Source organism: Cladophialophora immunda (assembly GCF_000835495.1).
Source record: "Cladophialophora immunda strain CBS 83496 unplaced genomic scaffold supercont1.4, whole genome shotgun sequence".
Classification (NCBI taxonomy): domain Eukaryota; kingdom Fungi; phylum Ascomycota; class Eurotiomycetes; order Chaetothyriales; family Herpotrichiellaceae; genus Cladophialophora; species Cladophialophora immunda.
In genome coordinates, this window is record NW_015622544.1 from 1,903,800 (window position 1) to 1,929,096 (window position 25,297).

At 52.5% G+C, this 25,297-nt stretch overlaps 7 protein-coding genes across 8 annotated transcripts; 4 read left to right on the plus strand and 3 right to left on the minus strand.

The window, feature by feature from the left end:
• Nucleotides 1-1,711: 1,711 nt before the first annotated feature.
• Nucleotides 1,712-7,175, minus strand: PV07_07067 (uncharacterized protein). Its single transcript, XM_016394113.1, has one exon. The coding sequence runs from the start codon at nucleotides 6,882-6,884 to the stop codon at nucleotides 2,133-2,135; it is 4,752 nt and encodes a 1,583-aa protein (XP_016247532.1). The 5' UTR covers nucleotides 6,885-7,175; the 3' UTR covers nucleotides 1,712-2,132.
• Nucleotides 7,176-14,381: 7,206 nt separating this feature from the next.
• PV07_07068 (ubiquitin-conjugating enzyme E2 N) lies at nucleotides 14,382-14,995 on the plus strand (the record flags this gene model as incomplete). Its single annotated transcript, XM_016394114.1, has 4 exons — nucleotides 14,382-14,434; nucleotides 14,488-14,576; nucleotides 14,629-14,760; nucleotides 14,820-14,995. 4 exons carry the CDS (start codon nucleotides 14,382-14,384, stop codon nucleotides 14,993-14,995), a joined length of 450 nt encoding a protein of 149 aa, XP_016247533.1.
• A 602-nt stretch (nucleotides 14,996-15,597) lies between these two features.
• On the plus strand, nucleotides 15,598-17,405 carry PV07_07069 (uncharacterized protein; the record flags this gene model as incomplete). The annotated part of the gene is made up of 2 exons (XM_016394115.1): nucleotides 15,598-16,893; nucleotides 16,947-17,405. The coding sequence occupies 2 exons, from the start codon at nucleotides 15,598-15,600 to the stop codon at nucleotides 17,403-17,405; spliced, it is 1,755 nt and encodes a 584-aa protein (XP_016247534.1).
• Nucleotides 17,406-17,801: 396 nt separating this feature from the next.
• Nucleotides 17,802-19,038, plus strand: PV07_07070 (60S ribosomal protein L24). The gene is made up of 3 exons (XM_016394116.1): nucleotides 17,802-17,940; nucleotides 18,062-18,205; nucleotides 18,375-19,038. Exons 1-3 carry the CDS (start codon nucleotides 17,890-17,892, stop codon nucleotides 18,651-18,653), a joined length of 474 nt encoding a protein of 157 aa, XP_016247535.1. The 5' UTR covers nucleotides 17,802-17,889; the 3' UTR covers nucleotides 18,654-19,038.
• PV07_07071 (uncharacterized protein) lies at nucleotides 18,799-20,051 on the minus strand. The gene has a single exon (XM_016394117.1). The coding sequence runs from the start codon at nucleotides 20,007-20,009 to the stop codon at nucleotides 19,446-19,448; it is 564 nt and encodes a 187-aa protein (XP_016247536.1). The 5' UTR covers nucleotides 20,010-20,051; the 3' UTR covers nucleotides 18,799-19,445.
• A 121-nt stretch (nucleotides 20,052-20,172) lies between these two features.
• On the plus strand, nucleotides 20,173-21,969 carry PV07_07072 (uncharacterized protein). Its single transcript, XM_016394118.1, has 4 exons — nucleotides 20,173-20,410; nucleotides 20,486-20,730; nucleotides 20,828-21,539; nucleotides 21,596-21,969. Exons 1-4 carry the CDS (start codon nucleotides 20,202-20,204, stop codon nucleotides 21,627-21,629), a joined length of 1,200 nt encoding a protein of 399 aa, XP_016247537.1. The 5' UTR covers nucleotides 20,173-20,201; the 3' UTR covers nucleotides 21,630-21,969.
• On the minus strand, nucleotides 21,497-25,273 carry PV07_07073. 2 transcript variants are annotated; one of them, XM_016394119.1, is made up of 6 exons: nucleotides 24,989-25,273; nucleotides 24,849-24,935; nucleotides 24,501-24,802; nucleotides 23,864-24,454; nucleotides 23,271-23,800; nucleotides 21,497-23,224 (listed from the first exon to the last, which is right to left on the minus strand). In XM_016394119.1, the coding sequence occupies exons 1-6, from the start codon at nucleotides 25,015-25,017 to the stop codon at nucleotides 22,301-22,303; spliced, it is 2,463 nt and encodes an 820-aa protein (XP_016247538.1). In that variant the 5' UTR covers nucleotides 25,018-25,273; the 3' UTR covers nucleotides 21,497-22,300. The 2 variants fall into 2 exon arrangements, with proteins under 2 accessions (XP_016247538.1, XP_016247539.1); XM_016394120.1 differs by having other exon boundaries at nucleotides 24,501-24,935.
• Between the last annotated feature and the right edge of the window lie 24 nt (nucleotides 25,274-25,297).

Here is a 25,297-nt window from a genome sequence, read left to right on the forward strand (position 1 = left end):
CCCCAAATCGTGACCTTGGTCGGATCTCCTCCAAAAGGAGCAATGTTCTCTTGTATCCAATGGAGCGCTAGACGTTGGTCACGGAAGCCCAGATTGGCGACCCCGGCTTTCAGCACCTCGGTGCCGTACATGAACCCGAATGCTTGGAGACGGTAGTTGAAGCTCACTCCGATGATCGGCTGTTTCATCTCGACCGACTGTTGCACAATGAAGCTCAAGTTGTAGCGAGGATCCCTGCTGCCGCCTTCGGTGCTGTGAGGAGTGTTAGTTTTCCACCAGTCGCCCGTCAGGGTGGGGGATTCATACAAGCCACCGCCATGGATCCAGACGCCGACCGGTAGTTTCGCGTCCGGTGCGACGCCGCTGGGCCTGACGACGTTCAGCGTCAGGCAATCCTCGCTGACGATGTTGCCTAGGACCCATTGATCGCTGCCGTAGCCGTAGCACTCGTACCCATACTGCGTGGCGTTTCGGGACGCGGTCCACGTCGTGTTGAGAGACTTTGGCAGATTGAAGCGGAGGTCTCCCAGGGGCGGCTGGGCAAACGGCATGCCCAGAAACAGATCTTGGTCATACGTCGGCTGGTAGACGCCGTAATAGCTGCCGTTCTTGACCTTGATTGTTGGTGCTTGGCCCGTTTGGCGGGCGATGAGTGCCGCTTGTGAACTTGACGCCCATAAGGCCGAGCCCAGCAGCAAGCACAGAACCCTGGACATGGTAAGCTGTATCATCTCGGTTCAGAAATATTGATTTCGGTAAAGCCCAGAAGACGAAGGACGGAGGTCACGTAACAAGGGATCGCCGTCCAGTTTATAACCCGCCCGTACCGTTGACCTACCGGCATCACACGTTCTACTCTGCCCATCGGACTGAAGTGCCGACACCCTCCAGGAGACGTCATTGATGGACAGTAGGCTATCGGCACATTAGCCGTCGAGCAAGGAAGCAGGTAGAGACAAGGTTTCCTCTTCCTGCCAGTACCGCAGATTTCATCCATCATCGAAGGCGGGGTTCCGGGTTGCTTTGGGGTTCTAGAAGGACCTTGTGATACCCGGGTTGTTGGCGGTGGGAAGTTCGACCATTGGCCGGCATGGGCGACATTGCGGGGGATGGTGGAGCAAGATACATGGCGATCAACCGACGCATTGCCTCCTTTGGGATCTGGCCAGGATGTGAAGGATGTGGTGTTTTGCAGATCCATGGTTGCCGCTCGCGGAATGCCGGCGAGGTTTTTGTGCAGAATCTAGCGGCGAGCCATTGGGTGCTTGGTGTAGACTAGAAGGCAAGCCTTGGGGTGAACATTATTAGGCTATGGATGAATTCTCATCGAGGGGCTGCGACGACAAGATCATTTATGCGCTGTACTCAGACATGGATTGACTTGATTTAGTCGCTGGGAACACTAGGAACATTCCTGGGCAGCTAGGAGTAATAATATGGATGTATAGGTCATGGTTATGATTGGCCGCTACATACGAACTCCACTGCTTACGGATACTGAACCTCAGCCTTGCACACTTCCTCTATAGAATCCAGCCGATGAAGGCTGATATCGTATCGATCCCTCCATATCCCTTGGATACTTTGTATAAAGAGCACAATCAGGTCCAGCCTCGCTAGCTACTATTCTCTCTCATTGTCCATGTCTCGTAAGGATGTATGAAACCTTCCTTGCTGGCCCCTTGGGACACGGCCAGCTAGGTTTGCTTTGCTTTGGATGAGCGCTTGTATCCATGTTCTGCCTGAAAGGGTTTTCGCTCCCGAGTCGGAGAGGATGGCTAGCGACCTAGAGCGAGGGAGGTCGTTGTGAAATGAATATAGGCCCTACACTACTCAACTCGTCACGACGAAACATGTACAGCAAACAAAGACGCCAACCACAACTATTCCCACCATACCCCTGAGATAGCACCTTCGGGCAGACCACCGTCCGCAATGCCTTTGCCCCCTTCCTCACCATTTCCCGCGTGTATCATCTTCGTGGCTGGTCATCTCATCTCATAGTCGTACACATCTTCCCTGCACATCCATAGCTATATTTTGTACACTTCCACGGACAAACTCATTCATACAAAGATAACAGAATACCTCGCCTTTTTACTAGCCACGTAAAGAAGCCCTAGTTGGTTTCGTCACTTGATTTTCCGAATTGTGGCGTCGCTGGCCTTTGAAGTCAACCCACGGCTCAGACCCGCGCCAATGCCTCGTCCCAGCGTCGCAATTTTGCTCCCGGCGAAAGGATTGAGTGAGTTGGAATCATCCCCTTCCCCTAGTTGCGACGCCGCAGCCGGCTCTCCGTCGCTATCGGATACAGTTGATTTGCCACTTTCGTTCGGCGTTTTGCTCGACCCGCCTGGATTCTGCGTCTCCGAATGTCGAGAGACAGATGAAGCTTTGCTCCGCGCCGACACCAGATTCACGGATTTCGATCGTTGGTGGGACTGGGTGAGAGCCAGAAATGCCGCCGCCAGCGCCGTATCTGCGCCTCCGGTGCCGGCGTCGGTGGAGGAATGCGAATGGGAGGAAGTGGGGACAAGGAGGCTTGTCGAGCGAGGTAGATTCGAACTTCCGCCGCTGCTGCGGCTTAGCTGGTGGGTCAGCTGGGGCGGTTCAAGGTAGGCATGCTCGTGATTGCTTGCAGTGGCGTCTTCATTGTTCGATTGAGGAAATGGCACAGTCACCGTGGCGAGCGTCGCGCAGGGACAGCCGCAGCCTGTAGGACAAGCATCATGTTCATCCGGTGGTTCTTCGCCAAGAGCATCTGCACCATCCTCGCCCTCAATTGGCGATAGTTGTGATTTCTCAGCTGAAGACCGCCTCGATTCCGCCTGGTCGTGCTTTGCTTGTCGAGCACCAAACCATCCCTGAGCACAGTCATAGCACGTCATATGCCCACACTGCAAGCAAGGGACCGCTAGACCCGAGATGGAGGTATTGCAAATGGCACATGCACTTCGCTTGGGTGCCTTGGGAGCTCTCACCCCTGAAAGTTGATATGGTGGAATGCACGATGGACTCACGCAATGCCATCCGATGGGAACGCCATTTTTCTCTATCGGTGCTGGAAGCTCCCCACAATTGCGACACAGGCGTCTGATTTCCAGACCAAGATCCGTGGCTCGAGACGCTGTGGTCAACGTCTTCCTGCGTGGTCGCTCTAGACCATTTCCAGGAGGTGGGTGAATACCATTTGTTCGACCGTGGCCCAAGTCAGACCCTTCAGCTGTCATGCCGTCAAACTTGAGTACCTCAGCACGTTGTAGGTGCAACTGCCACACATCCAGAAGATTCGCATAGCTTTCGCGGTACATCCTGCACTTCCTCTCCAGGACACGGTCCAAGATCAACGAGGATGAATACCCGTCCAGGTCGAATTTGTCTTGGTTAATCAGGCGTGTTTTGATCTTCCTGCGCTTCGGAGGGGTTTTGCCGAAAGTCTTCTCTGAGACCTCAGACTCTACGACAGATACACCGCTGCGCCGGCTTGCCGACGTTTGCATAGTGTTACTTCTCCGAGAACTCTGCGCGCCGGAGGATGATAGCGACGAGCGATTGCCCAGCTCGCGGCTATCCTGACCCGCACCTTCAGTATGATGAAAGGTCATCCGTGAACCCCTACTTGTCATTTGACTGCCAAATATGCCCGAAGACACCCAGCCAGGCGCCAGTGACCCTGAGGGGCTATATTTTTTCAGGCTAGATGCAAAGCCTGATGACGAACTCTGATTCGGAGGGGAGTTTGAGTATGACTGTGTCAAGGCCGACAAACTTGCTCGCGCAGAGGAATAAGAAATGCCGGAAGTTGTTTTGTTGCTTGGTCGATTCCCCTCAGGGGATGTCGACACTGAAACAGCAGTTGAATAAGGCGCAGATGGGTCATGAGAATCGTCGGCAACGAAACTTGCTGCCCTGGAAGAGAACTGACTTCCTTGGCGGCCCAAGAGATGATGTGGTCTGCGCCGGCTTTCAGCGCCCCCTAGGCCTTGGACCCCGGGACCCAAAGGGACATTCTTGGAGTGGATGAAGACATATCCTTCCACTTCGACATCCTTTTGGAAGGAGGACTTTGCTACGGCCCTCGATGGAAAATATTCACTCTGAGTGTGGGACACGTCGCTGGAAACAAGCTTAGGCATTTGTTCTTGGTCGTCTCCTGGTATGACACCATTGTTGATGCTTGAAGCAAGGACGCAAGCCAATGTGGCAAGCATCTGCACATCACCGAGTCTTTCAAAATAGTCGAAGATAGCAGGCAGTAGGTATGTTGAGCCGAAAGGATGGCTGCCCCATCGTGTTCTTCCGAAGACATTGTGCTTGTCTAGATGATTGTTGCTCTTTCCGGGAGTTCTCCCTGTGACCGTTTTTGCGATCACTAGAACGTCTTGCAAAGTAGGATCCCGCAGTTCAGGGAGAACTTCCAGCGGGACCGAGTTGTCCAAGACAAGACCGACAACGATCCATACGGATTCAAGGTCTCTGAGGGACGCGTTTCGCGCAACAGTAGCATTGTGCTTGCAAACGTCTGGGCCGTCGCCAAAAAGCTGATACCCGACCGCAAGCTCACGTTTTGAGGGAATCAGATCATCAAAGGTATGTATTGACACGGCGCTTTTGCGAGGAGCATCATTCAGCTTGTTGGGACCTCCGGTAGTAGAATGGTTGGACCGATCAGGCGAGCGCGACCGTTGCTGGAGCCCGGAAGCCCCAGCTCGGTATGATGACACGCCGGGAATATTTTGCTCGGTCTCGAATGAGGAAGAGGAACTGCTGGATGACTTCCATGACGAGTCTGATGTGTCGGAGTCAGAATCATCGTCCGCTGTTTTGGCCCCTCGGGTGGGTTTGCGGGCCGGAGAGCTCGCGTGTAGACGGCCAAAGCCTTCAAAGAGTCTGCCAGACTCAGAATCCTCAAGGTCTTTGACGCCCAGAGTGCTCAAAAAGGAGACAGGCTCGTTTCCTTTGGCAGGAAAGAAGCAAACCAACTTTCCTGTCTCGGACCAAAGGGCACCGCAACCCTTGGCCAGCGGTACGAGAATGTTCGCCGAAGCATCGAGCCCTTCTCGCACGCCATCTAGCTGATCATCACTGTCACTGCTGGAGTCGTCGGCCCCGACTGTGCTCGTATCCAAGATCTTTGAATCGACCAGCGATTCCCCAAGAACCCAAGCCACAATCTGTTCAAGATTCTGCTCCCGGAGCAAGTAGCGTAAGACTGCTTCGAGGCATCCACGTTTCCTGGAAGCGTAGGTTTCTGCAATCGTGTGCAATTCTGTTGTTATCAGTCTGTGCGTTTCTTCATCCAGAGATCCCGACTTCTGCAAAGTCAAGATCGCATTTGCACTCCGAGGATATAGTTTGGGAAATTTCATCTCCACGCGCAGATAAATTTTGCTCGAGTCTTCTCCCCAAGGGACTGACATGACCGCCTTTCGATGCGAGATATCGACGACCTCAAACTCCACCTTTTTGAACTTTTCTCCTACCTGCCGGATCTCTTCAGCCAATGTATCAGGATCCCAAGAAAATATCTTCACGTTCTTGAGCCATGAGATTGGGTCCGTATTCTGACGATTGTTGCCTCTTCCGTGCATGCCGGATCTTTGCGTGTAACGCCCACCTTGAACCCAGCCACGGAACTGAGAAACAGGCATTTTACTCATGCCAACACTGGTGCTTGAGCGAGGTCGGAAATGCGTGAGGTGGCTGTGGCGGGGGAAGACCTCACTACGAGGTGTGTCGTCCGAGGGGGAATCGGCGTCACCCGGGACATCACGAAAGGTCTTGTACACTGCACCCCTTCGCGTGAAATTCAGCCGTTGCATTTTGGAGACACCTTTTTCGTACCCAATGTCTGCATAGATATCGGGGTCAACGGCATGGAGCCTCAACTCCCTGTCCGTGCCCCAGGACACCAGCTGGAAGTCTCTATTATCGATATTGTCGACGATTGTTCCCCGAGCGCGCCACAGGAACTCTTTGACCTGACCTTCATGCCCCCCAAATGTCGCAACTGGACGGACAGGGCCGCTCTCGAAAACCCCGTTGATCGCACGACGATCGTAGAGATGCAAGTCGCTGTTACCGCGCTGCGGCATGGCGAGCAGTCCCCATCCGAAAGGAGTATGACGCGCTCTCCATACCGGGAATGGTGTTTCGATGACGCGCTCCAGCGTGCTTTCTTCTCCGTCGAAATCCCAGAACTTGATTGTCCGGTCCAGGGAGCAAGTGACAATTTTGTTAGGATGGTGGCGGTTCCAGTCGATCCCATAGATTTTCGTTCCATGGGCTTCGATGGTTCGAACGGGATATGCACCATTTCTGTCATCCCAAATGTGAAGAAACTTGTCATGAGAGCTTGCAATGACGTGTTCATCTTGTCGATTCCACTTGACCTGAGTTGCACCTGCGAACCAGTCGGAAAAGGAATTGACGGGCCTCGCTGGGGCTCGCAAGTCCCAGCTGTGCACGAAGCTATCAACGGCGCAAGTTGCAAGGACATCGGGATGATGGGCCGAAAAGTTGATGTCTGTTATTGCTCTTGTATGGCCGTGAAGGACGAATTCGATGGGGTCTTGCCACGATCGAGCATCCAGATTCCAAACCAGGGCCTTTTGGTTCGATGTACTGATAACCCAATAGTCCCTTGCAGCAAATGGAGACCACTGAACATCGGCGACTTCCCAGGGAGTCCGGTGAGGAAGGTAACGCGGTGGATCCCAGGGAGAATCCAGGTCAATGATGTGAAGTCCTTCTTTCGATGCCAACGCGACATCTCGGCCGCTCGGAGAAATGGTCATGGATCCCACAGGTTGCTCAAGTCGGAAAGATGCATCTTTGCCGAAGTATTCGCTTTCAAAAGCGGAGGTCGGGCCTCGAGGAGCCATATCCGCTAGAGGCGTCTCTATCGCAGGCAGATATCCGCGTTACACTCTCTGGTGTCCGTCAAGGAATCATCTCGCCAGACGGCAATGGAATCTAGGTCCGCCTAGAGCGTAGTGCAGCGACCTGGAAGCCTTCATCTCAGGCGGCCAGGTAACGAACGCGTCTCGGAGATTGCGTTCTGCTGACAGGAAGACCAATCCACGTCAGACCGAACAGCAAAGTCCCGAGAGCGCTAAAGCTTGAAGAAGGAGTTGAGACCGATGGGAGCGGAGGTGTGCTAATGATGATTGTTGGAGGTATGAATGAATGGCATCAAGGACAAGCAGCGGACAAAGCAGTTCGGAAAGGCCTCGCTCCATCAGATGCCAAGACATGTTACATAATACATGAGTCAGGTCCTGGCTTGGCAATCCCTCAGCTCGCCCAGGCTATGAAAAAGGGGGATAGAGCCTTGCTGAGATCCTGGACAAAGACACATTCCTAGATGTTTTTCTTCTATCCTTGAGTGACTATAGATACAGTTTTGGCTCTTGCACAGGAAAATGCCGCCCACATATACCCTCCTTATAAGAAGGGCATGCACTTCCCCAACATTTGAATATATTAATAGCGACGCTGGTTTCTTCCATTCTACTTGCGGTTATGCCAATGCTTCAGGCGTCGTTTAGGCTGCTGCTACCTGAGTGGCATATCGAACCGCATGTTGATCCACTCTCAGGCTGTCTCTCTCCCCAGAAATAAAGACTTGAATAATGTCCGCAAACCGCAGTGAGATACCAGTTGTCCCTAGTCGGCGGAGAATGCATTCGATGACGCAAAGGGTATTGGCTTTCATTTCGGCAACATTTGCGGCCAGAATCTTCGGCAGAGCAGTAAGAGTTTCATCCAGTATGTGTGGCACCGGGTAAATGTTGGTAGAATCCATATTTTTCCCTTCACGAAGTAGCTGAATCTCGGGCAGTGAATTTAGTGGCTCGAACATCCGATCCGGGAAAGATGGTGCCCATGACACGGATACCGAAGAACTCTCTGGTAGATATAGCATATAGCAGTACCAACAGATCGCGGCCGAGAAGAGAATCCGTGGCGTATGAATAGCGACAAGTGCACCCATGTTTGTTGATACAATCAGATTTTGCAGGAACAGAGCGTGGAGCAGGCACCTTTTAGAGTCAAGCGACGTAATCCAGGACAGCACTGACTCGCGGACCGATGGAGGAACTTCGCTACCTTCTTTGCCGATCGCAACCTCGAGAATATTGAGATCCGTGCTCAGGGTGAGGAAGTTGTAATGCCATAGAGGAAGCAAGCTGAACGGAGCTTCCGTCTGCAATGAAGGGTCGTGCGACATTTTGAAGGCCTTCGGGGTGGACGCGTACCACGTGAGAAGGTCGGACTCGAATTTGCTCACCATACTGAAAGAGAGGAGATCCAGATGTCGGCATTCGCAAATCGACGCGCTGATACCAGAAAGGCCGTTATACACGTTCAATATGTTGCGATACTTCAAACCTCTTTGCAACAGAGGATTTGACTGACTCTCACTACCAGTACCTCCTTGCCCAACATTGAAAGAACCAGTGATTTCGCTTCGATAATTTGAGGTCCCGAATTGCCTGTCTCTTTGTTCCGCTCGGAGCAAAGAAGCCCATGTAGATGCAGATGGAGCGCAAAAGAGCTCTGATGAGGAGACCGTTGGTATATGTCCGGCGTTGTGACGGAAGACCGGCTCATGGTGAAACAGTGCCGCGATCTCGGCGTCATGGATATAAAGTAGCACAGCGACCCTTCTCAGCTCTTCCTGCGTGACCCACGTCCTCCATGCTTTGTCCAGAGCCTCATTAGAGAGATCGTCGGGGAGATGAAAGGGTGGTGCCGGAGTAAACAACTTGTGGTGACGGGCAAGCGCAATGAGTGACCCGTGGTAGGCCGCGGCCGTCGCTCGGTGAGCAGGATCACCTGACAACAGTGCGTAAGTCTGCCCGATCATAGAAGCCTTCACGAGGTTCCAAGTTTGATCAGTGGCTCGAGGAAGGGCTCTCTCCCAGGGCGCAACGAGGATAGCCTTGTTCACCCGCTCAAAGAGCATGGACCCTGTTTTGGCAGACATCTCGGAGCCGAGGGACAGACACCCTGCCGAACAAATAGAGAGTACCAACAGTGCGTTGCTGTGCGTTGGTCGAAAGGTTGGGCTATGTATGAGAGGTAGGGCGACATTGAATCGGGTAAAAAACAGATGTATACACAGATTCATGAAGTCAATAGAGGGCAGCGGCTCGTCCCGCAGTGTTGGACGCAGCTTTTTTGCCATCTTTACACGGTATATTTCGTCGATGTTGTCGAGAGACGTCGTAGCTATTTCCCTTGGAGTCCCCGTCCCAGAATCTGGAACGGGCTCGTTTTCTGTGCCGGAAACTTGGATATACCAGATTTGTCTTAGATCGAGGACGGCTGGTCGAAGTTTGGGTTTCTCCGTCTTGTGGTGATGCGGCGATCCAAGGTTCGCGTCATGATGCCTATATTGTGGTTCGTGAAGAGTATTGCTGAAACCCATGTTTTCGAAGATGGTAAAGTCGAAGTCGTCTTCCAGGAGCCATTGTCCAGAGTGCACATCAGTAAGTTGCTCTACGAATGGATGTGTCTCCAGAGGTCCATTGAAACCGAAGTGATTAGCTTCTGCAATTAGAGTGGCGTCAGCTCCGGCTATCGTGGATGCTGGGAGCATGTTCGTTGCCATTTGAGGTTGACCGAAGGTTACACCCGGGTGAAGGCTGTCTTGTAAAGTTCGCATTGATCCTGCCGGATTGCTTGAAAGATCTTGCGATGGAGACATTTCTGGGAAAGTTGAGAGGACCACGGCTCCAGGGTCTTGCACATTCTCATGATGGCCATAGCCTAACGATTTGGATGACGGATGCGATGCCGGCGTTGGTTGGTTGTCGTACGAACAGGTCGCTGGTCCCTCGAGATTCGTGGATCTGGAAGTCGCAGTAGAATTACCGGAGGGAGATGCGTCTTGATACACTGTTGGAGGTGCCTCATTCGCAGTTCCTTTCGTGCCGGAACCCGCAATATTCGACTCTTGCCTGTGGATTCTTGCATGACGGAGTAGCGTGTCGCTTTCAGGGTTAGTGATGACCCCCGATGAGGAGGTAGACTTCACCTACTGGCGCGGATACGCCTTGCGGCATATGTGACAGCGGAATGGCTTCTCCTTGGTGTGAGATCGAATATGCCGATGAAAATGGTCGGCTTTGTAGAACTCCCGGGAGCAATATGGACACTTTTTCCCTTTTCCTGTTCTAATTGCAACGGGCTGTTCAGTCTGCAGCCCAGGCTCCGGATTGGTTGTGGGAGTAGTTGCCATCGCTTGCCTGTAGTGTAACTAGCTGAGCTTCGAACGAACGGCCGTTTGGGCGAAGACGGCCTGCATGGAGATATGACAGTCTCTGTTGAATGCTGTGCAAGTTGGGTTGGGCGTCTGCCCAACGACCAAGCTGATGATCGAAGGATCGGGGCGGTTTTCGAGCGGCGGTTCTCGCACAGATAAAGCAGAGCAAAGGCCAAGGTTTGCTGACACTTCGACGTGGCGGACGGCAAATAAGATTTCGATGTGAAGGATTGTGGAAGCAAGCTGGAGTACTGTTTAAGCCGAGTATGGGGTGCCCTCGCCGGCGCGGAGAAGCCGTACTGTAGATCAGGATTCAAGGCCCAATGCTCGCCTATAGGAAGCTAGTCGGGCGAATATCGTCCCGCAACAAGGCTGATGGCGCTCCCACATGTCGCTAAACCTTCGGCTGGTCCGGGTATGCGTAGGAGATCCCTTTGAAGGCGGCTTCAGACATGCCGGCTTTGACCGTGTTTGTTTGCCTTGCTGCTCTTTGGGCTGTTCCTTGTGGCGACCAGGTGTCAAGGATGTGGAAAGAGCTATAGGCTGAGTGCCTTGCAATGGCTTTGGTTCGAGCCGTGCAATACTGAGATCACTTAAAAAATCGCTTTATGGATGTTTGCAATATTGTATATGGATATCAAATGGCGCCTGAGGAGATTGTGCTTAAAGATGCTGAGTGCGGAACGAGACTCTGCGTGAAAGTCTCCAAACAAATTTCCTATCGACATCACCCGTCTAGTTGATATCAGATGTTGAGCCCATCTATCGCTTAGCACCGTGCGGGTTTGTTGCTTTTTTAGAAGACCCAAACAACGTTTGAGGGATGCGTTCGCAAGCAGTGATGAGCTCTGCGCCAGTGTGACAGGCGGCAAACACAAATCGGTCTGGACGGATCAAAACGTATTTCCTCCCCCCAACATCCTTTTTAATTCGATACATGTCGTATCCGGTCGGGTAGGGCCGGTTTCTGCAAAGGTCTGATGCGGCAAATTCGTCCCCAGTTGCTATACGATACACGTTTTGCTGGGGAATATCCGACGAGGTATTTGTTTGACGATGCTCGAGCGATGGCGAATGGATCAGAAAGAAAGCAGAGTTCCTGCGGATTTCGTTGTGGGAGGCTTCCTCTAGGTCCATGTCTCTGAGTTCCGACCACGCTTTCTGGGCCTGCTCGATATTGTCAATCACGACGACGAGTCGCAGCAGAGCACCAGCCCTTGGTCCATTGAGTAACACGTCATCTGTAAATTGGACCTGTGCGACTTGATCTTTGGTCGAGGGGTAAACCGGACAACAGTACACTTGTGGCAAACAACGTCCGCCTGCTAGGTCTGGAAGGAATGCCATTCCGGGGCTGAATGTGTACCGTTGCATGCCGTTTGCGCGTGGACCTAGCTCGAGCTTGTGTCTCAGACTGGGGACAAGTTGCATCAACCACAGGATCCAATCCCTGAGAAAGATCTTGGTGGGATTTCGGGCCGTTGTGAGATTCCCGTTGGCAACAGTAGCGGCAAGAGAGCGGTCCAGCTGCTGCTTTCGTTCTAAAAACCACCCGTTGAAGAGGGTTTCATAGCTTCCATCAAAATCGGGACGACAGGCTAGTGCCAGCCTCCATGCAATACCTGATGCGTCTCTAAATCCGGAGACAATACCTTGGCCGCCGACTATGTCTGTCAGCACGATTTTTAAGTTTGTGCTCGTCAAATACGTACACGGAGGCATGACATGGGCTGCATCACCACATAGTATCACTCTATCGACAGCCCACTGGTTACAGCTTCGAGCGGCAAAAGTGAAAGGCCTCGATCGCAGAACGTGGATGCAGTCAATCGGATACTGCACAGCATCTTTCAAACTGCTCGGTTTCGTATAAGTGGCAGGCGCAGACACCTCGCTAGATGGACTGTCGGAGACTTACCCGTATTCCGTGCCTGGGTGAGTCAGGTATGGTAGGACGATTTCGGACGTCTTCTCCCAAGTAGCCATTTCCTGTGGATCTTCTCCCTTGTCCACCACGAATTCGAATCTCCAGAGTCTGTCGCACCGTGGGCCGAAGCTTCCACAGACCGAGGGTCTGTCAGGATTGCCAATGAATCGAAAATTTGGCGGAAAAAATTTGTCGTAGACTTGTTCAGGGGTGTAGTTCAGTTTCCACAGGGGAAAGGTTGGGTGTGTCTCTTGGGTAGGGAGGTCCATGTGCCAGTTCATTGCTACCCACGTCTCCTGATACTCGTAGCTAGCATCTTGTCAGTTGTGCCTGGTGTGCCTGCTACGGTAAATTTGTCTTACCCAGAAAGTGTTTGGAGAGAGACTCCTTTTGGTTCCAGATAGCGCTTGCGTGTAAATCCAGTTTTCCCATCTGCTCCCACGAAGAACTTTCCCTGGATGATGCGCTGTGTGCCGTCGTTGTCGATGTACTGTGCTCTAACAAAGTCCTTGCCTTCTTCGATATCCACAATCGTCGACCCCAGGCGCAGCTGGGAGCCGGGACAGCCGTTTGCAGCCATGCGAATATGCTTTTCCATTACAGGCTGTTTGTGACAGATAGCAGCGACGTGGCCAGTGCCTCCTTCAGTGGTGCCTAGGTTCATTCTCAGGAATGGCTTGGTCATGAGCCCATGCTTTCCAGATGTAAACAAGGTCCATCCAATATGTTGTCCGATTTCGCCGTGGACCTGCTCATACAAACCCAGTTCCTGCAGGAGCCGAATCCCGTCCTCATCTAGAGCGATGCCACGTGGGTCTGTCACGATTTCCTGCTCTTTCTCCAAGACAACATTCTTGATGGACATTCGACCTAGAAGTGCACTTAGGAGTGCGCCCGTTGGCCCACATCCACATATTATCACATCTGTGGTCTCGAAACCCTCGTTTTGTCCTTGGGAAGCCATTTTATCAGTCTCGTTGAGTGCTGAAGGCTCAAAAAGCAAAGCACTGTGTCGAACACAAGAACATGGAAGGGAAGGATGAGTTCTTATATAATGGGTTCTTTGACCAAAGGAATGGTTCTAAGCTTTCGCGTGAGTCCACTGATCTCAAAAAAGTGTCCTGACACAAACAAGGGAGTTGACGGGGTAAGGGTCAATGGCCAGATAACCATCCCTACCCAGATTGTGGTGTTGCGGGTCTCATCTCAGATCGAACCACGAAGGACTGCTATGTATCATGGGCTGGAATAGGATGTGAACGCGCCGAGGTGTACTGCATCCAAGGCTTTTCTCTCATGATGGGGGCGCCTCCAGAGGTGGGACAGACTTCTCGTGTCTGTCGACCTGGAGGATATGATCCGTGTGCGGGACGCTAAAATGCGGGGACATGCTGGGGATGCGACGGGGCAAGGCTGTCATTCACGAGTATTAGCTTCCAAGGAGCTGCACAGCAAAATCCATACTACCCCTAATGCAGGGCAGCTGGCAGACCTGCTGAATGGAGACACGCAGTCCTTGGCCTAAGCTCAAGGGTGCGTATAAGCTATTGCACGTGAAGAAGTCCTGTCCAGGATCTCATGTCCGAGTGCGTAGGAGGTATAGAACATGGCTGGGGGAAACTAGCGTCATTTGTATAGATATCGGACGAGGACAGGACAACGACTGGCGGTGCTGCGTATACTTGGCATTCCAATCCTGAAGCCCGTGCGAGAAAGGTGATCTGAATTCCTCGTAGAGACGATGAGGACGATATCGCGGCGGCTTAGCTCGAGTCATGGTCCACGTACAGAAGACTGGCGCCAAGATTGCTCGCGAGTCATGAGACTGAATGGAAGGCGCAGTTAACGCTGTGCCATATCAATCAGAGTGACTCAAACGACAGTGACAATCCATTGCCTCAGCGAAGCAGCCACACCCTCTAAGAATAAATCGTCGCGACTATTGTGCACCGCACCCTTGACATACCATTTCTCCTATCACGCGCTGTCGCTCCGTTTCACGTAAACTGCGGTCCTAACGCCTCTTCAGACATCCTTCCACGACTTGCTCTTTGTCTGGTCTTCAGTTCCACCCTCTTGCCAGACCTTGCCTGCGGGTTGTTGAAGATTGGGCTCTCCGAGACTGTTGTGGTCCAGACCTTTTGATCTGCCCTCTGCGGCGAGGTGAAACATACCTTTGCGATGGCGCTGCCAAAAAGAATCGTGAAAGAGACGGAGAGGTTGATGGCAGAGCCGTAGGTCCTTTCCTGGCCCTTGAACTGAGTGGAGCCCAACTAAGTCTTCCAAGTGTCCCGGGGATCAGCGCGGTGCCTCACGAAGACAATCTGCGGTACTTTGATGTCAGCATACATGGCCCATCCCAATCCCCATATGAAGGTAAGTCGGTATATCACCAGCGCTCTGGCGAGGCGGGGCTGACTCTCTGCAGGCGGCGTCTTCAAGCTTGAACTCTTCCTACCGGACGACTATCCGATGACCCCTCCCAAGATCAGATTTCTGACCAAGATATACCATCCAAACATTGACAAGCTCGGTCGCATCTGCTTGGATGTATTGAAGAGTGAGTTCCTTTTTCCCGTGGGTTGGACTGGGTTGGACCAGGACTGATCTTTTGTCAAGGCAACTGGTCGCCCGCTCTCCAGATCAGAACGATTCTTCTTTCAATTCAGGCTTTGCTAGGCGCTCCAAACCCGGATGACCCTTTGGCGAATGATGTTGCTCAGCGGTGGAAGGAGGACCAAGAGGCTGCGATCCAAACAGCTAGAGAGTGGACCAAAACCTATGCCATGCCGTGATTGCAACTCTCACTTTTGATGATCCAGGTCGAAGGAAAGGTTTCCGAAAACGGAGAATTCGATGAAGATGTAGCGTGGGACGATCGACGATCAGATGAGCATTCAGCCTTGACGCAATGACCAGAGAAGAAAGGTCCCTGCCTTTCATTTCTCTAAGCACGATGGACTCTTACTATCGAATGATGAATACAATAGAAGATTCCTTGGTTTGAGGTTGTTGACCATGCATTATGGTGAGTCGTGCTCTGGATTCTTTCTGTACCTGCCTTTGAAACCTCTCTCATGGAATAGACTCCATGTCGTCCGCTGTTGTTCGTCCCTTTTTTCCGAAACGGTGTGCGTCCTGTCGCCTCGGTCTCTGTCGTTCATTATGTGTCGTCCATCCTGGCCACTTGACGGCTGTTCTCGATGTCTGTTTGGCACGGCAAGGCGACATCATCGCCTCAAGAAAGCGGCTGGAGACTGGTGCGCGCCATTGGTCGATTTTGTACCCGCCGCTGACGCTCGGCGTGAACTGGAGCTACATTTGAGATGAAACTGTTGATCTAAAAACACGCTGTTCTTCTTCTCTTTCGCATTCATCAATATCAAAGACGTCCACCATGGAGCAGAGCCGGTGGAGTCTTGACTCCGATGAGATGGCCTCGTGCCTACCCTCGCGGCCATCAACGCCGCAGGCCGTCAAGGCTCTTCTTCGCTCCCCGGGGTCCCCCTTGAGGACTCTGGGGAAGAAGTTGAGCCAGACGGCCTTGTCTGTGCGGAGCCGAAAGGCTTCGCCAGACAGAGGGGACGGTACGAGGCTGAATGATCACGTGAGTGATTCTTCACGTCCTGTCGCACCCCTCTACAACAGACGTAGAGGAGGGTCTTTTAGGCCCTTGTCCATTGTGACTGGACAGCCGTTTGAATTTGATGTGAATCTGGCAATGGAAATTGTCCAAAACCACTCAAATTGCGCCTCTCCGACCCGCGACCCTGTCAAGCAAAGTCGCTCCCCCAAAGGCATGAAAGTCCTACGAGAAGACGACGCAAAGACAATCAAACCTACTCCGTCTCTCGCCATGCCACTGCCGGGCCTCTCAGCTCAACCTGGCGCTGTGCCACCCTCATCTCCTCCAGTGAATGCCAACAATGGCCACATTCTCACACCCAAGCGGCACAAAGTCATCGAACGACCCTTCCACCATCTGACGAGAATCCCAGCACCAGACATCAGCCAGCATCCAATGAACCAACCAAATCCCTTTTCCTCCACGAGTGACGCGCCGTCGCTGCTCACCACGTCCAAGAAAGAAGAAATCAAGCGGATGGTGAGAGAAGCTAGACGACGGTTCGACGAGAAGGAGCGCGAAGCTGAGCGTGAAGAGGCGGAACGTGAAAAAGCTGAACATGAAGCTCGGCTGAAAAACAGAATCAAGTTCGACACACTGCCAAAACCAGGGAACGCGTTCGTCAGAGGTAGTCACGACAATGGCAAGGTCCAGGACAGCCCATTCAGCGCGAAGCCCATCGGCACGGAAGACTCTATGAGTCCAAATCCACCGGAGCCGTTTGCTTGTCGACCCATCTTGCCTCGTTCGATGCCACGACAAAGCTCTGATGCTGCCAACACCTACGATCTCAGCAGGAACCTGTCAACATTCCAAATTGGTACCGAGAACGTCCAGACTGATATCTTCAACGTCTCCAATGAAGGCTCACCCATGGCTGGCGCATCTACTCCAGGCAGGACTCCCTTCGACAGCAGCAAGCCGGTCGTTACCCCAGTTTCGGACGGATTTGAGCAGAAGAAGACTGGTCTACGCAAGGTCACTGATTTGTTCAAGACAAAATCTGAGAGGCCTCAACCCGACTTCGCCTCGCCCAAGAATGTGGACATGCTTCACCGACCTGATCTTGTAAGTTCTCCCTTCACGGTCATTGCGGCAGCTTAACTGACAGCGAACACCAGGAACGTTACTTGCGCACCACCACCAACAATTACAGTTATGACTATGATGATGGACAGCCATATCCACGTCACCCAAACACTAGCCGCGCCTGGCATTCTCGCAACCTCAAATGCACTACTTGCCTCGATCACTGCTGCGCCGTCTGCGGTCGCGCCTGCTGTGCCTACAAAGCCGCTGCGCTCGCCGTCAAGATCCAGAAGGACAATCCAGAATCCCTAAAGACGGCAGAAGAGAGACTTCTCCAGATTGCTTTCCTATTCCCATATGGCCAAGAAGCACCGACTTTTCTTCAATGCACCAAGGGTGGCGAAATCGGCTGCGGCAAGATGGTCTGTCCCGATTGCTGTGGAGAATGCCCCAATCCAATCTGCAAAGACATTCAGTGTCGAAAGTGCAAGAAGAACCCATGGGCAGAATGCTTGTGGCATGATGAGGATATGAATCGCCGCGCTCTATGAACGGTTAAGACAAGATTTACCAGAATCAAGCTCATGGACATGAAGGTGAACAGAACAATTGGGCTTTGGAACTCCTAACGAGCTTCTCTTGGATGACGGGACATCAGCGAGAGCCTCTGTGACAACATGATAAACATGTACTATTAGCTCAGAAACCTACCCATTGGAAGTAGGGCATTGACTCGAGTGATCTCGCCAGGGCGAGACAAATAAGACTGCGAACGGCAAGAGATCTGTGATACCCAATGAAAACCACATGTGCGATACAGAAAAGGGGTGTTGCAACTCCGATCACGTGCATAATTTTGAAGTCGCTGCGCTAGTGTGTTTGCAGTTGAACGTAGAATGATTCTTGGCATTAGCTAAGGCGCACACTGCAGAATTGCAACTCCGCCGCAGACATTGAACGGCCGATTGCGTTACCAACTTTCATCCCACTCAACGAATTATCGAAGAATAGGTACAGCATCAGTCGACCGTCAAGATGCGTACCTACGACGATACCTTCAGCGCCACCAAGATCTACCCTGGCAAGGTCAGTACAACTCGCCCACTTTCCCCCGCGGTCAGCGAGTGCTCGCGCAGCCAGACGGCAGTGAAATTCGCACATCCTACGGACATGCCTGTTGCTGACATGGGAATTCGACATTCTACAGGGTAAGCTCTACGTCCGCGGCGACAGCAAGATCTTCCGATTCCAGAATGGCAAGACCGAGTCCCTTTTCTTGCAGCGCAAGAACCCAAGAAGAATAGCCTGGACCATGCTCTACCGACGAATGCACAAGAAGGGTATCTCAGAGGTTAGTCACGAATCGAAAACATCGCTACCTATGACGGAATATTGGTGACATTTGGGGATCTGTAAATTGAAATTTGATACGAGGAGGGACATCTGCTATTCAACCTGACTTTCTACCTCCGTACGTTCTGCTCAACGCCAGACCCACTAACGTACCTGCCAAAATATAGGAAGTCGCCAAAAAACGCACCCGCCGCACAGTAAAACACCAGCGAGCCATCGTCGGCGCTTCTCTCGACGTGATCAAGGAACGCCGCGCACAACGCCCGGAGGCCCGCGCCGCAGCTCGTCAAGCAGCGATTAAGGACGCCAAGGAGAAGAAGGCTGCCAGCGAAAGCAAGAAGAAGGCCGAGAAGGCGAAGAGCGCGGCGAACGCGGCGAGAGGCCAGATCACCAGCAAGCAGGGCGCTAAGGGAGCACCAAGCAAGGTGCAAGCAAAGAGCCGATAGATGTTTTCGGTGGATCGGCGGATGGCGGAGACGGAGGATTGAAAGGGATTGGCAAAGTCATTTCTTCGACAAGGATGAAGGCAGACACCCTGGCAAATGGCTGGTGGGACCTTCGCAGTCAGTTCGATGGCGTCAATTGAAATGGGCTCACACGAAAGTTGACGAGATAAAAAGTGCTCTCAATAGAGAAGCGCCTGCTGCTCGTCTTGCTGCAAGGCACCCACATTGTCGGTGCGGCTCGGTGAGATGAGTGCTTCAAAAACAGGACAGGAATTGACAAGTCCAAATCATCACTGTTTCAGGCCCGCTTGTTGCTCTTCACGAGTCCCGCTCAATATGGGCATTTCTGATTTGTGACAATGATTCCCTTTCCACTGTGAAATCGTAGAACCCAAGCTAGAGGGCGTAACTATCCCTCCAACCATTTCCATCAACCTTTCTCACTTCACCCACTGACACGTCTTGCGTGTCGTCCCGGCGCCGCCCTCGATTTCCAACTTCCTCGCCCATGAGCCTAGTCCGCACTTCGCGCATGTTGGTGTAGCTTCGAAGCCGGCGTGCCCAATTTCCATAAGCACGGAATAAACCGTCTTCTATTCTTTCCCTAAGAGGCTCTTCAACAAGCCAGCCAGGCTTGTAACGCCCCAAGCGCTGATGGCGGGAGAGATGACAAGCTCATCCAACACCCAGAGCTATATGGGGACGGTGAAGCGGAAGAAACTGGCGGAGTATGGTCTGGGACAATTTGACCAACCCCATCTCCAATATGCATCAGGAGACTATCCGGGTGCCTCAATCCCCCAGGCTGGTTCCAAAGCGATCGACAAAGAAGTCCTCGACTCTTTGCAATACTTGTCTATCACTCTGTTCCTTCGCTTCCGCCTCAGGGACCTTCCAGTTATTGACACCCCACCACCACTTCCTTACCTTTGCCCCCAAGGTCTGTCCCTGAAACTTGCTCCCACGGTTCCAGTGCCGCCACCCGAACATCAGCAAGTTCCATAGTATCCCCTGCACCAACGGCAAAAACACTTGGTCCCGGATGGTGATGAAGGCGATTTTCCAATTCGAATCGGCGGATTTGATGCTGGCGAGGTAGGACTGTTCGAAGCGGAAGTCGGGGATCGGAGGGAATGACCGGGATCTGGGACGGGGCCGGATGATGTCGCTGGGTAAAGTAGACTCAGAGCCGCTTGGGGAGTGAGAGCGAGAACGAGGAGGGGATATGGTCTCGACTTCGGCTGGCAGCTTTTTGGATGCGGCGGTCGAAGGGTTGATGTCGTGCTCCGGAGATGGGTCGTGCTTGATGTGGGCAGATTGTATCGTGGAAGCGATTTCTGTGGCAGCGGGGGCCATGATGGATGAGAGTGTCGCGAATGAAGACTTGTCTTGAATGAGGGAGGAGGACGAAGTGCGTGGAGAAAGACCTACTCGCCTGTAGCCTCGCAGGAGCTCGGAGCGGAATATCTTCGGCTAACCAGGTCAATGCACCTCTCTTGCCCCACACCGATTTCAATTCTCTGATCACAGTCTCACAAAAGCGTCTTGATGCTGTCGACAAGGTGTGTATCTACGCGACCACGGATCTTTGCTGTCCGATCTTCTCCCTCCTTACTCCTTCGACCCTTTTCACCTTTCTTTTCTCCTTCATCCTCGCTATCTCTGGGGCCACTGCCCTCACCAATCCGCAAGATGGCAACCAAATCCTTCAAGCTGCTCTGCTTGGAGAATCCCCTCCTTGATATTCAGGGCGCTGGGTATGTACTTCTTGACCTGAAACCCTCAGCTACTGGAGTTTTGCCATTGAGAACATACATCTCATGGTTTCGCAGTGATCACGCTATGCTCGAAAAGTACGGCCTGAAACTGAACGACACGCTGCTGGCGGAACCCCACCAGATGGGCCTCTACGACGACCTCATCCAGAACCGCAACGCCAAGTTGATCCCCGGCGGTGCTGCGCAAAACACCGCCAGGGGCGCACAGTACATGCTCCCCCCGGACAGTGTCTGGTACATTGGTTGTGTGGGCGACGATGAGTACGCAAAGATATTGAGGGAGAAGTGCAAGGAAGAAGGTACATAAATCACACCACTTTTCGCCCGGTGTCTTGCACGCACACACAACTCAAGCTCTCTCCCCCATCAAACGGACATTGACGAGAAGACCTTCAGGACTGCACGTCGAGTACCGCGTCGACCCTACCACCCCCACGGGGAAATGCGGCGTCATAATCACAGACCACCACCGCACAATGTGCACGCACCTCGCCGCCGCCAACGAATACAAGCTTGAGCACCTCCTCGAACCGCGGATTTGGAGCATGGTAGAAGCGACCTCCGTGGGCTTCTACGTCGGCGGCTACCACCTGACAGTGTGCCCGCCCGCCGCCATGGCGCTGGCCAAGCACGCCGCTGAAACGAACAAGATATTCATGCTGAGCCTGTCGGCAGGATTCATCCCCCAGTTCTTCAAGGAGCCGCTTGCCGAGATATTGCCATATTGCGACTTTGTCTTTGGGAACGAGAACGAGGCGAAGACTTGGGCAGAGTCTCAAGGCCGCCCCTCTGACATCTCGATGCAAGAGTGCGCCAAGCTGATGGCCAAGCTGCCCAAGGTGAATACAAAGAGACCCAGGGTGGTGATTGTCACGCAGGGCACGGACCCAACAATCGTGGCCGTCGCTGAAGCAGGGAAAGAAGAGGTGGAACTCAAGGAATACTCGGTGCCGGTCATCGACAAGAACCTGATCAACGACACAAATGGTGCGGGCGACGCCTTTGCAGGTGGTTTTTGCGCCGGTGTGGTCCAGGGCGATCCCCTGGAAGTCTGTATCAAAAAGGGCCAGTGGCTTGCAAGATTGAGTCTACAGGAATTGGGCCCCGCGTAAGTTTTTTGCCATCTTTCTACCGCATCAGTCTCTAACAAACGCCATTATACAGATATCCCCGGCCGAAGCAGACATACAAGGCTTGAACCAAGGGCCTCTTCGGATTGAGTATTGCATAAGTCTGGCGTTTCCCTTTTTTCCTCAGAAGAATGTACCAGTATGGGCGCGCTTTAACAGCGGAAAGGTCTAATTCAACAAGACCTCTGGAGAGTATGTCAGACATGATACCACGTCCTTCACGGCTTGTTGACTGGCAAATTTTGATGCCGAAAATTAGAGCCCCGATATGACATAGAAGGAGATCCTTCCTAACCAGGAACGAAAATAGAAGCCAAAAAAGAAAGGAGTCAGTTTGATTTGACCTCATTCAGGTCTCTATTCGCCTTCCCCTAGTCAGAATTATGTTCCTAACAAGGTCTTCCTGATGGTTCCGCTAACTTGCCAGTGACGATCACCTTCTGGAATTGGCGCAGACCCCTTGAATTTAAGTCCACGTGATTGTCCTCAGATCTTTCCTCTTGCCCGGCAGTGCGTGGATACCAGGCTATTCGAGCGTCAAATTTGAAAGACTTGTAACGAAGCCAAGGCTTGGACCGGTGCGCGCGGGTGGCTGGCGCCCAGGACTGATAGATGTCCTTGTCGCATCCCGATAATGAACGGAATGGCATCTGATTGTGTCTCATTCTCGCTCTCCTAATAGTGGCCCACTGAAATCGCTGTGAGAGATCGAAGAGGCGAGCGAGAAAGATGTGAAACGTCATCCTGGCTGGCCGCTGGTAGGAGTCCGACTGCTCTTCGGACGCGGCTCGCCGATGGCACCAAAAGGTGAGGAATCCGGAGGCCGGGTCGAGATAGGAGTATGTTGCACAGGTACAGCGCTGCTAAATGAGGTCTGCCAAGGGGAGAGTTGAGGCTGTATCGGATCATTCGCTCGGATCCGAGCCGTCAGATTTATAGGAGTGCCATAGTGACTCGACATGGTCGGCTCAAACGACTCGAGCGGTGACGTCCGCATTTGTACCTGATCCTGCATGTGCATGAGGTGTGCCTGGAATTGAGCAGAACTGTTGAGGCGAACAGATGCTGATGCTGGATCGGGGAAACGATGGGCGGTACTTGGCCGCGGTGATGATTCGGGGGTTTCTCCAGGTCGTGGTGCAAATGGGGTGTTCAAGATAGAAGGTAAGATGGCAACGTTGACAGCCTGGTCTACCATGCTAGGCTGTGATGCGCTGGGAGACTGCTGGATTCGCTGCACGAGGTCTCGAGCAGTAAAGGGAACAGGCTGCGATTGCGATGTGCTTCTGTTGGTGAGCCCTCGTGGTACCAATGGTGCATTCGACATGGATGCAGGCACATCGTACATAACGGCCCCAGAACTGTTGGTGGACCGTGGTGCTTCAGACCGCATGAGATTATCCACCATGTTCTCCATTCTGGACGCCATAGAATTTTCAGTGTCGAACGCCGGCGCTTGTTGGCTTGGTGCCTGGGGCAGAGGAATTTCATGCTGAGGAGTGCGCCCAATATAACTGCGTATGTCCTCGCCTGAAGCAGCGTAGGCGGGAACCGCTAGAGTTGCGGTCTGACCATCGACATGTGCAACATCGTCACCCTCCTCGAGGTAGACGAAGCGCATGTTGGCAAATGTGAGAGGAATGGGCAAGGACTTGAATTCATCCTGAAAATATCAGCGACACCTGGTATATGTTACGTGGGTAACTTACTTGTTTACGAGCAAGTAACACGCCGTCTGTTATTAGACACTTGAGTCGATACAACATCTCGTGTTGTGGAGAGCGAGTGCCAAATACTGCGTCGTTGTGTACCATTTTGATCGGCCCTGCGCGGCTGCAAAGCCGTGTCCTTTGGACGAGAGGACTGAAGGCAGAGAGCCCTCTGGTATCCATATCTTCGTCCAAAAGATATTGGATCTCGGGCGCAGCTTTAGGAGGAAATACCTGCATCAGAACATTCAGGACGTTGACATACAACGGCCACATCTGGCGCAGAGACACGACAAGTGTCTCGTTCTCCAGCAGGAGTTGGACGGTACTCAACAGCCATCCACTATACAGCCTCATATGGGGAAGCATTCGGCGGATTACTGGAGGGACTTGAGGCAAGTCGTCGGCTGCGGCACATTCATTGCTAATAGTTTCTCCTGTGAGCTTCTGCAGTTCATCAAGCAAGATTCTGAGGAGTAGGAAAAAGGTTTTGACATTAAACGACTGGAAAATCTCGAAAGAGCGGGTAGCTGCAGGGCATGTTAGTAAAGCAGAACCAGAGAGCTGCTCGCTCTATGATCGTTTTTACGCACCTTTAACTTTCTCTGAAGCAGACTTCTCTGCAGAAATATTGACCAAGACGAGCTTTCTGAGGATCGTATCACCAGACCGCTCTCGAATTTGCTCCTCGAGAAGTCGAAGAATCTCGATTTGCTGATCCTTTTGTCCACGTGGGTCCTCTCCGAGACAATTAGCGTGAAATATGAGGAAGCGGTCATGGAGGTCACGGCTGCCCTCAGCAACTGATGCTGTGCTGGAGATGGGCTTGCCTTGGTTTGACCTTGTCCTAAGCTTCTTGAACTCAAGGTCCAGGTTTCCTTGAGCTTGTGGAGCGGGACTATCGAGGCAGATGGCTCGATAGAAATAGTAGACAGCTCGTAGGTGGTCCTCGCCAGCAAGCGCGACAACGGCCAGTTGATTATATGATCTGCCATCTGTCGGATTGAGAGCGACAGCCTTGTTATAATAACCGACAGCAGGACCCCAGTTGCGTCGATTCGTCTGCAATTCGGTTTCCCGATACCTCGAGAGATCTCCCAGTTGCACCAGGGCCGAATAACATGAATCAATGAGTAGCTTCTTCAGCGTGTCGTCCACTTTCTGCGGAGGGTCTGCGGAGAGTGCTACAAGTGTCAGCGAGGATCGGTAACAAGCTAAGGCATTGCATACTATCCAGCTTCATGCCTTGAGCAACCTCAAGTATCTCCGAAATATCCTTATAATTTGAGGCGAGTCGTTGGATATACTCTCGATAGAAGCGTTGGCTCGACTTGATGAACTCTAGATAAAGCTTCTCGGCTTTTCGACGTTCGACAACCTTCTTCTTGCCTTCTCCTTCACGGAAGTTGGCAAGATATTGCCTGAACTTTGAGTTTGCCTTCATATGAGCATTCCACAGACGATCTTCGACTTTCTTCCCGGCCGCGGCCCTGAAGTCGAGGAAGAGGAAGTCTTGACATGCTGAGCGAAATCTAGTGTCGTGAGTGAGAGGTTCTTTCATACATTGGTTGCATTCACTTTGCCAGCAAGGATTCCAGGCCCTGAGTTACGGGCTCTGCGCGGTATAGGGCCTGTAAGAGGTCGGTTTCTGTACGATTTACATTTCTGCGAAGCCCAGCGTCAGAACGGTGAAGTCATGGAGGAAGGGGGCTATGTACCGGGACGCCTGTACGGCGATATCTTCCATGGTGGGATTGAGGCAAAGAGATAGGTCATTGCGACCGTTTTTGCCAGTCACGACGAATGTCTGGCGGAAGTTGACCAAAGCTGAAGGCTGCGTTCCATGGATACTATTTCTCGACCTTGTACAGTCGAGATGGGGGCCCGGAAGAACAGAATACGCGGGCGTGGGCAGGTGGGAAGAGTTTGAAGCAGTTGAAACTGCAATTGTACTGCGTTCCAAGTCGAAGACGCAAGGATCTCGTGAAAGTGCGAGTCCTGCAAGGCACACTCCAGCCTCGATGAAC

What these genes read in the sequence shown, in the direction of transcription:
- PV07_07067 (XM_016394113.1), bottom strand. Translation starts at nt 6,884, where the DNA reads ATGGCTCCTCGAGGCCCGACCTCCGCTTTTGAAAGCGAATACTTCGGC.
- PV07_07070 (XM_016394116.1), top strand. Translation starts at nt 17,890, where the DNA reads ATGCGTACCTACGACGATACCTTCAGCGCCACCAAGATCTACCCTGGC. An exon ending in CCAAGATCTACCCTGGCAAG is followed by an intron (nt 17,941 to 18,061) that starts GTCAGTACAACT and finishes GACATTCTACAG; the next exon opens with GGTAAGCTCTACGTCCGCGG. An exon ending in ACAAGAAGGGTATCTCAGAG is followed by an intron (nt 18,206 to 18,374) that starts GTTAGTCACGAA and finishes GCCAAAATATAG; the next exon opens with GAAGTCGCCAAAAAACGCAC.
- PV07_07071 (XM_016394117.1), bottom strand. Translation starts at nt 20,009, where the DNA reads ATGGCCCCCGCTGCCACAGAAATCGCTTCCACGATACAATCTGCCCAC.
- PV07_07072 (XM_016394118.1), top strand. Translation starts at nt 20,202, where the DNA reads ATGCTGTCGACAAGGTGTGTATCTACGCGACCACGGATCTTTGCTGTC. An exon ending in CTTGATATTCAGGGCGCTGG is followed by an intron (nt 20,411 to 20,485) that starts GTATGTACTTCT and finishes ATGGTTTCGCAG; the next exon opens with TGATCACGCTATGCTCGAAA. An exon ending in GGAGAAGTGCAAGGAAGAAG is followed by an intron (nt 20,731 to 20,827) that starts GTACATAAATCA and finishes GAAGACCTTCAG; the next exon opens with GACTGCACGTCGAGTACCGC.
- PV07_07073 (XM_016394119.1), bottom strand. Translation starts at nt 25,017, where the DNA reads ATGGAAGATATCGCCGTACAGGCGTCCCG. An exon ending in TGCTTCAGAGAAAGTTAAAG is followed by an intron (nt 23,801 to 23,863) that starts GTGCGTAAAAAC and finishes CATGCCCTGCAG; the next exon opens with CTACCCGCTCTTTCGAGATT. An exon ending in TGTTACTTGCTCGTAAACAA is followed by an intron (nt 23,225 to 23,270) that starts GTAAGTTACCCA and finishes TGATATTTTCAG; the next exon opens with GATGAATTCAAGTCCTTGCC.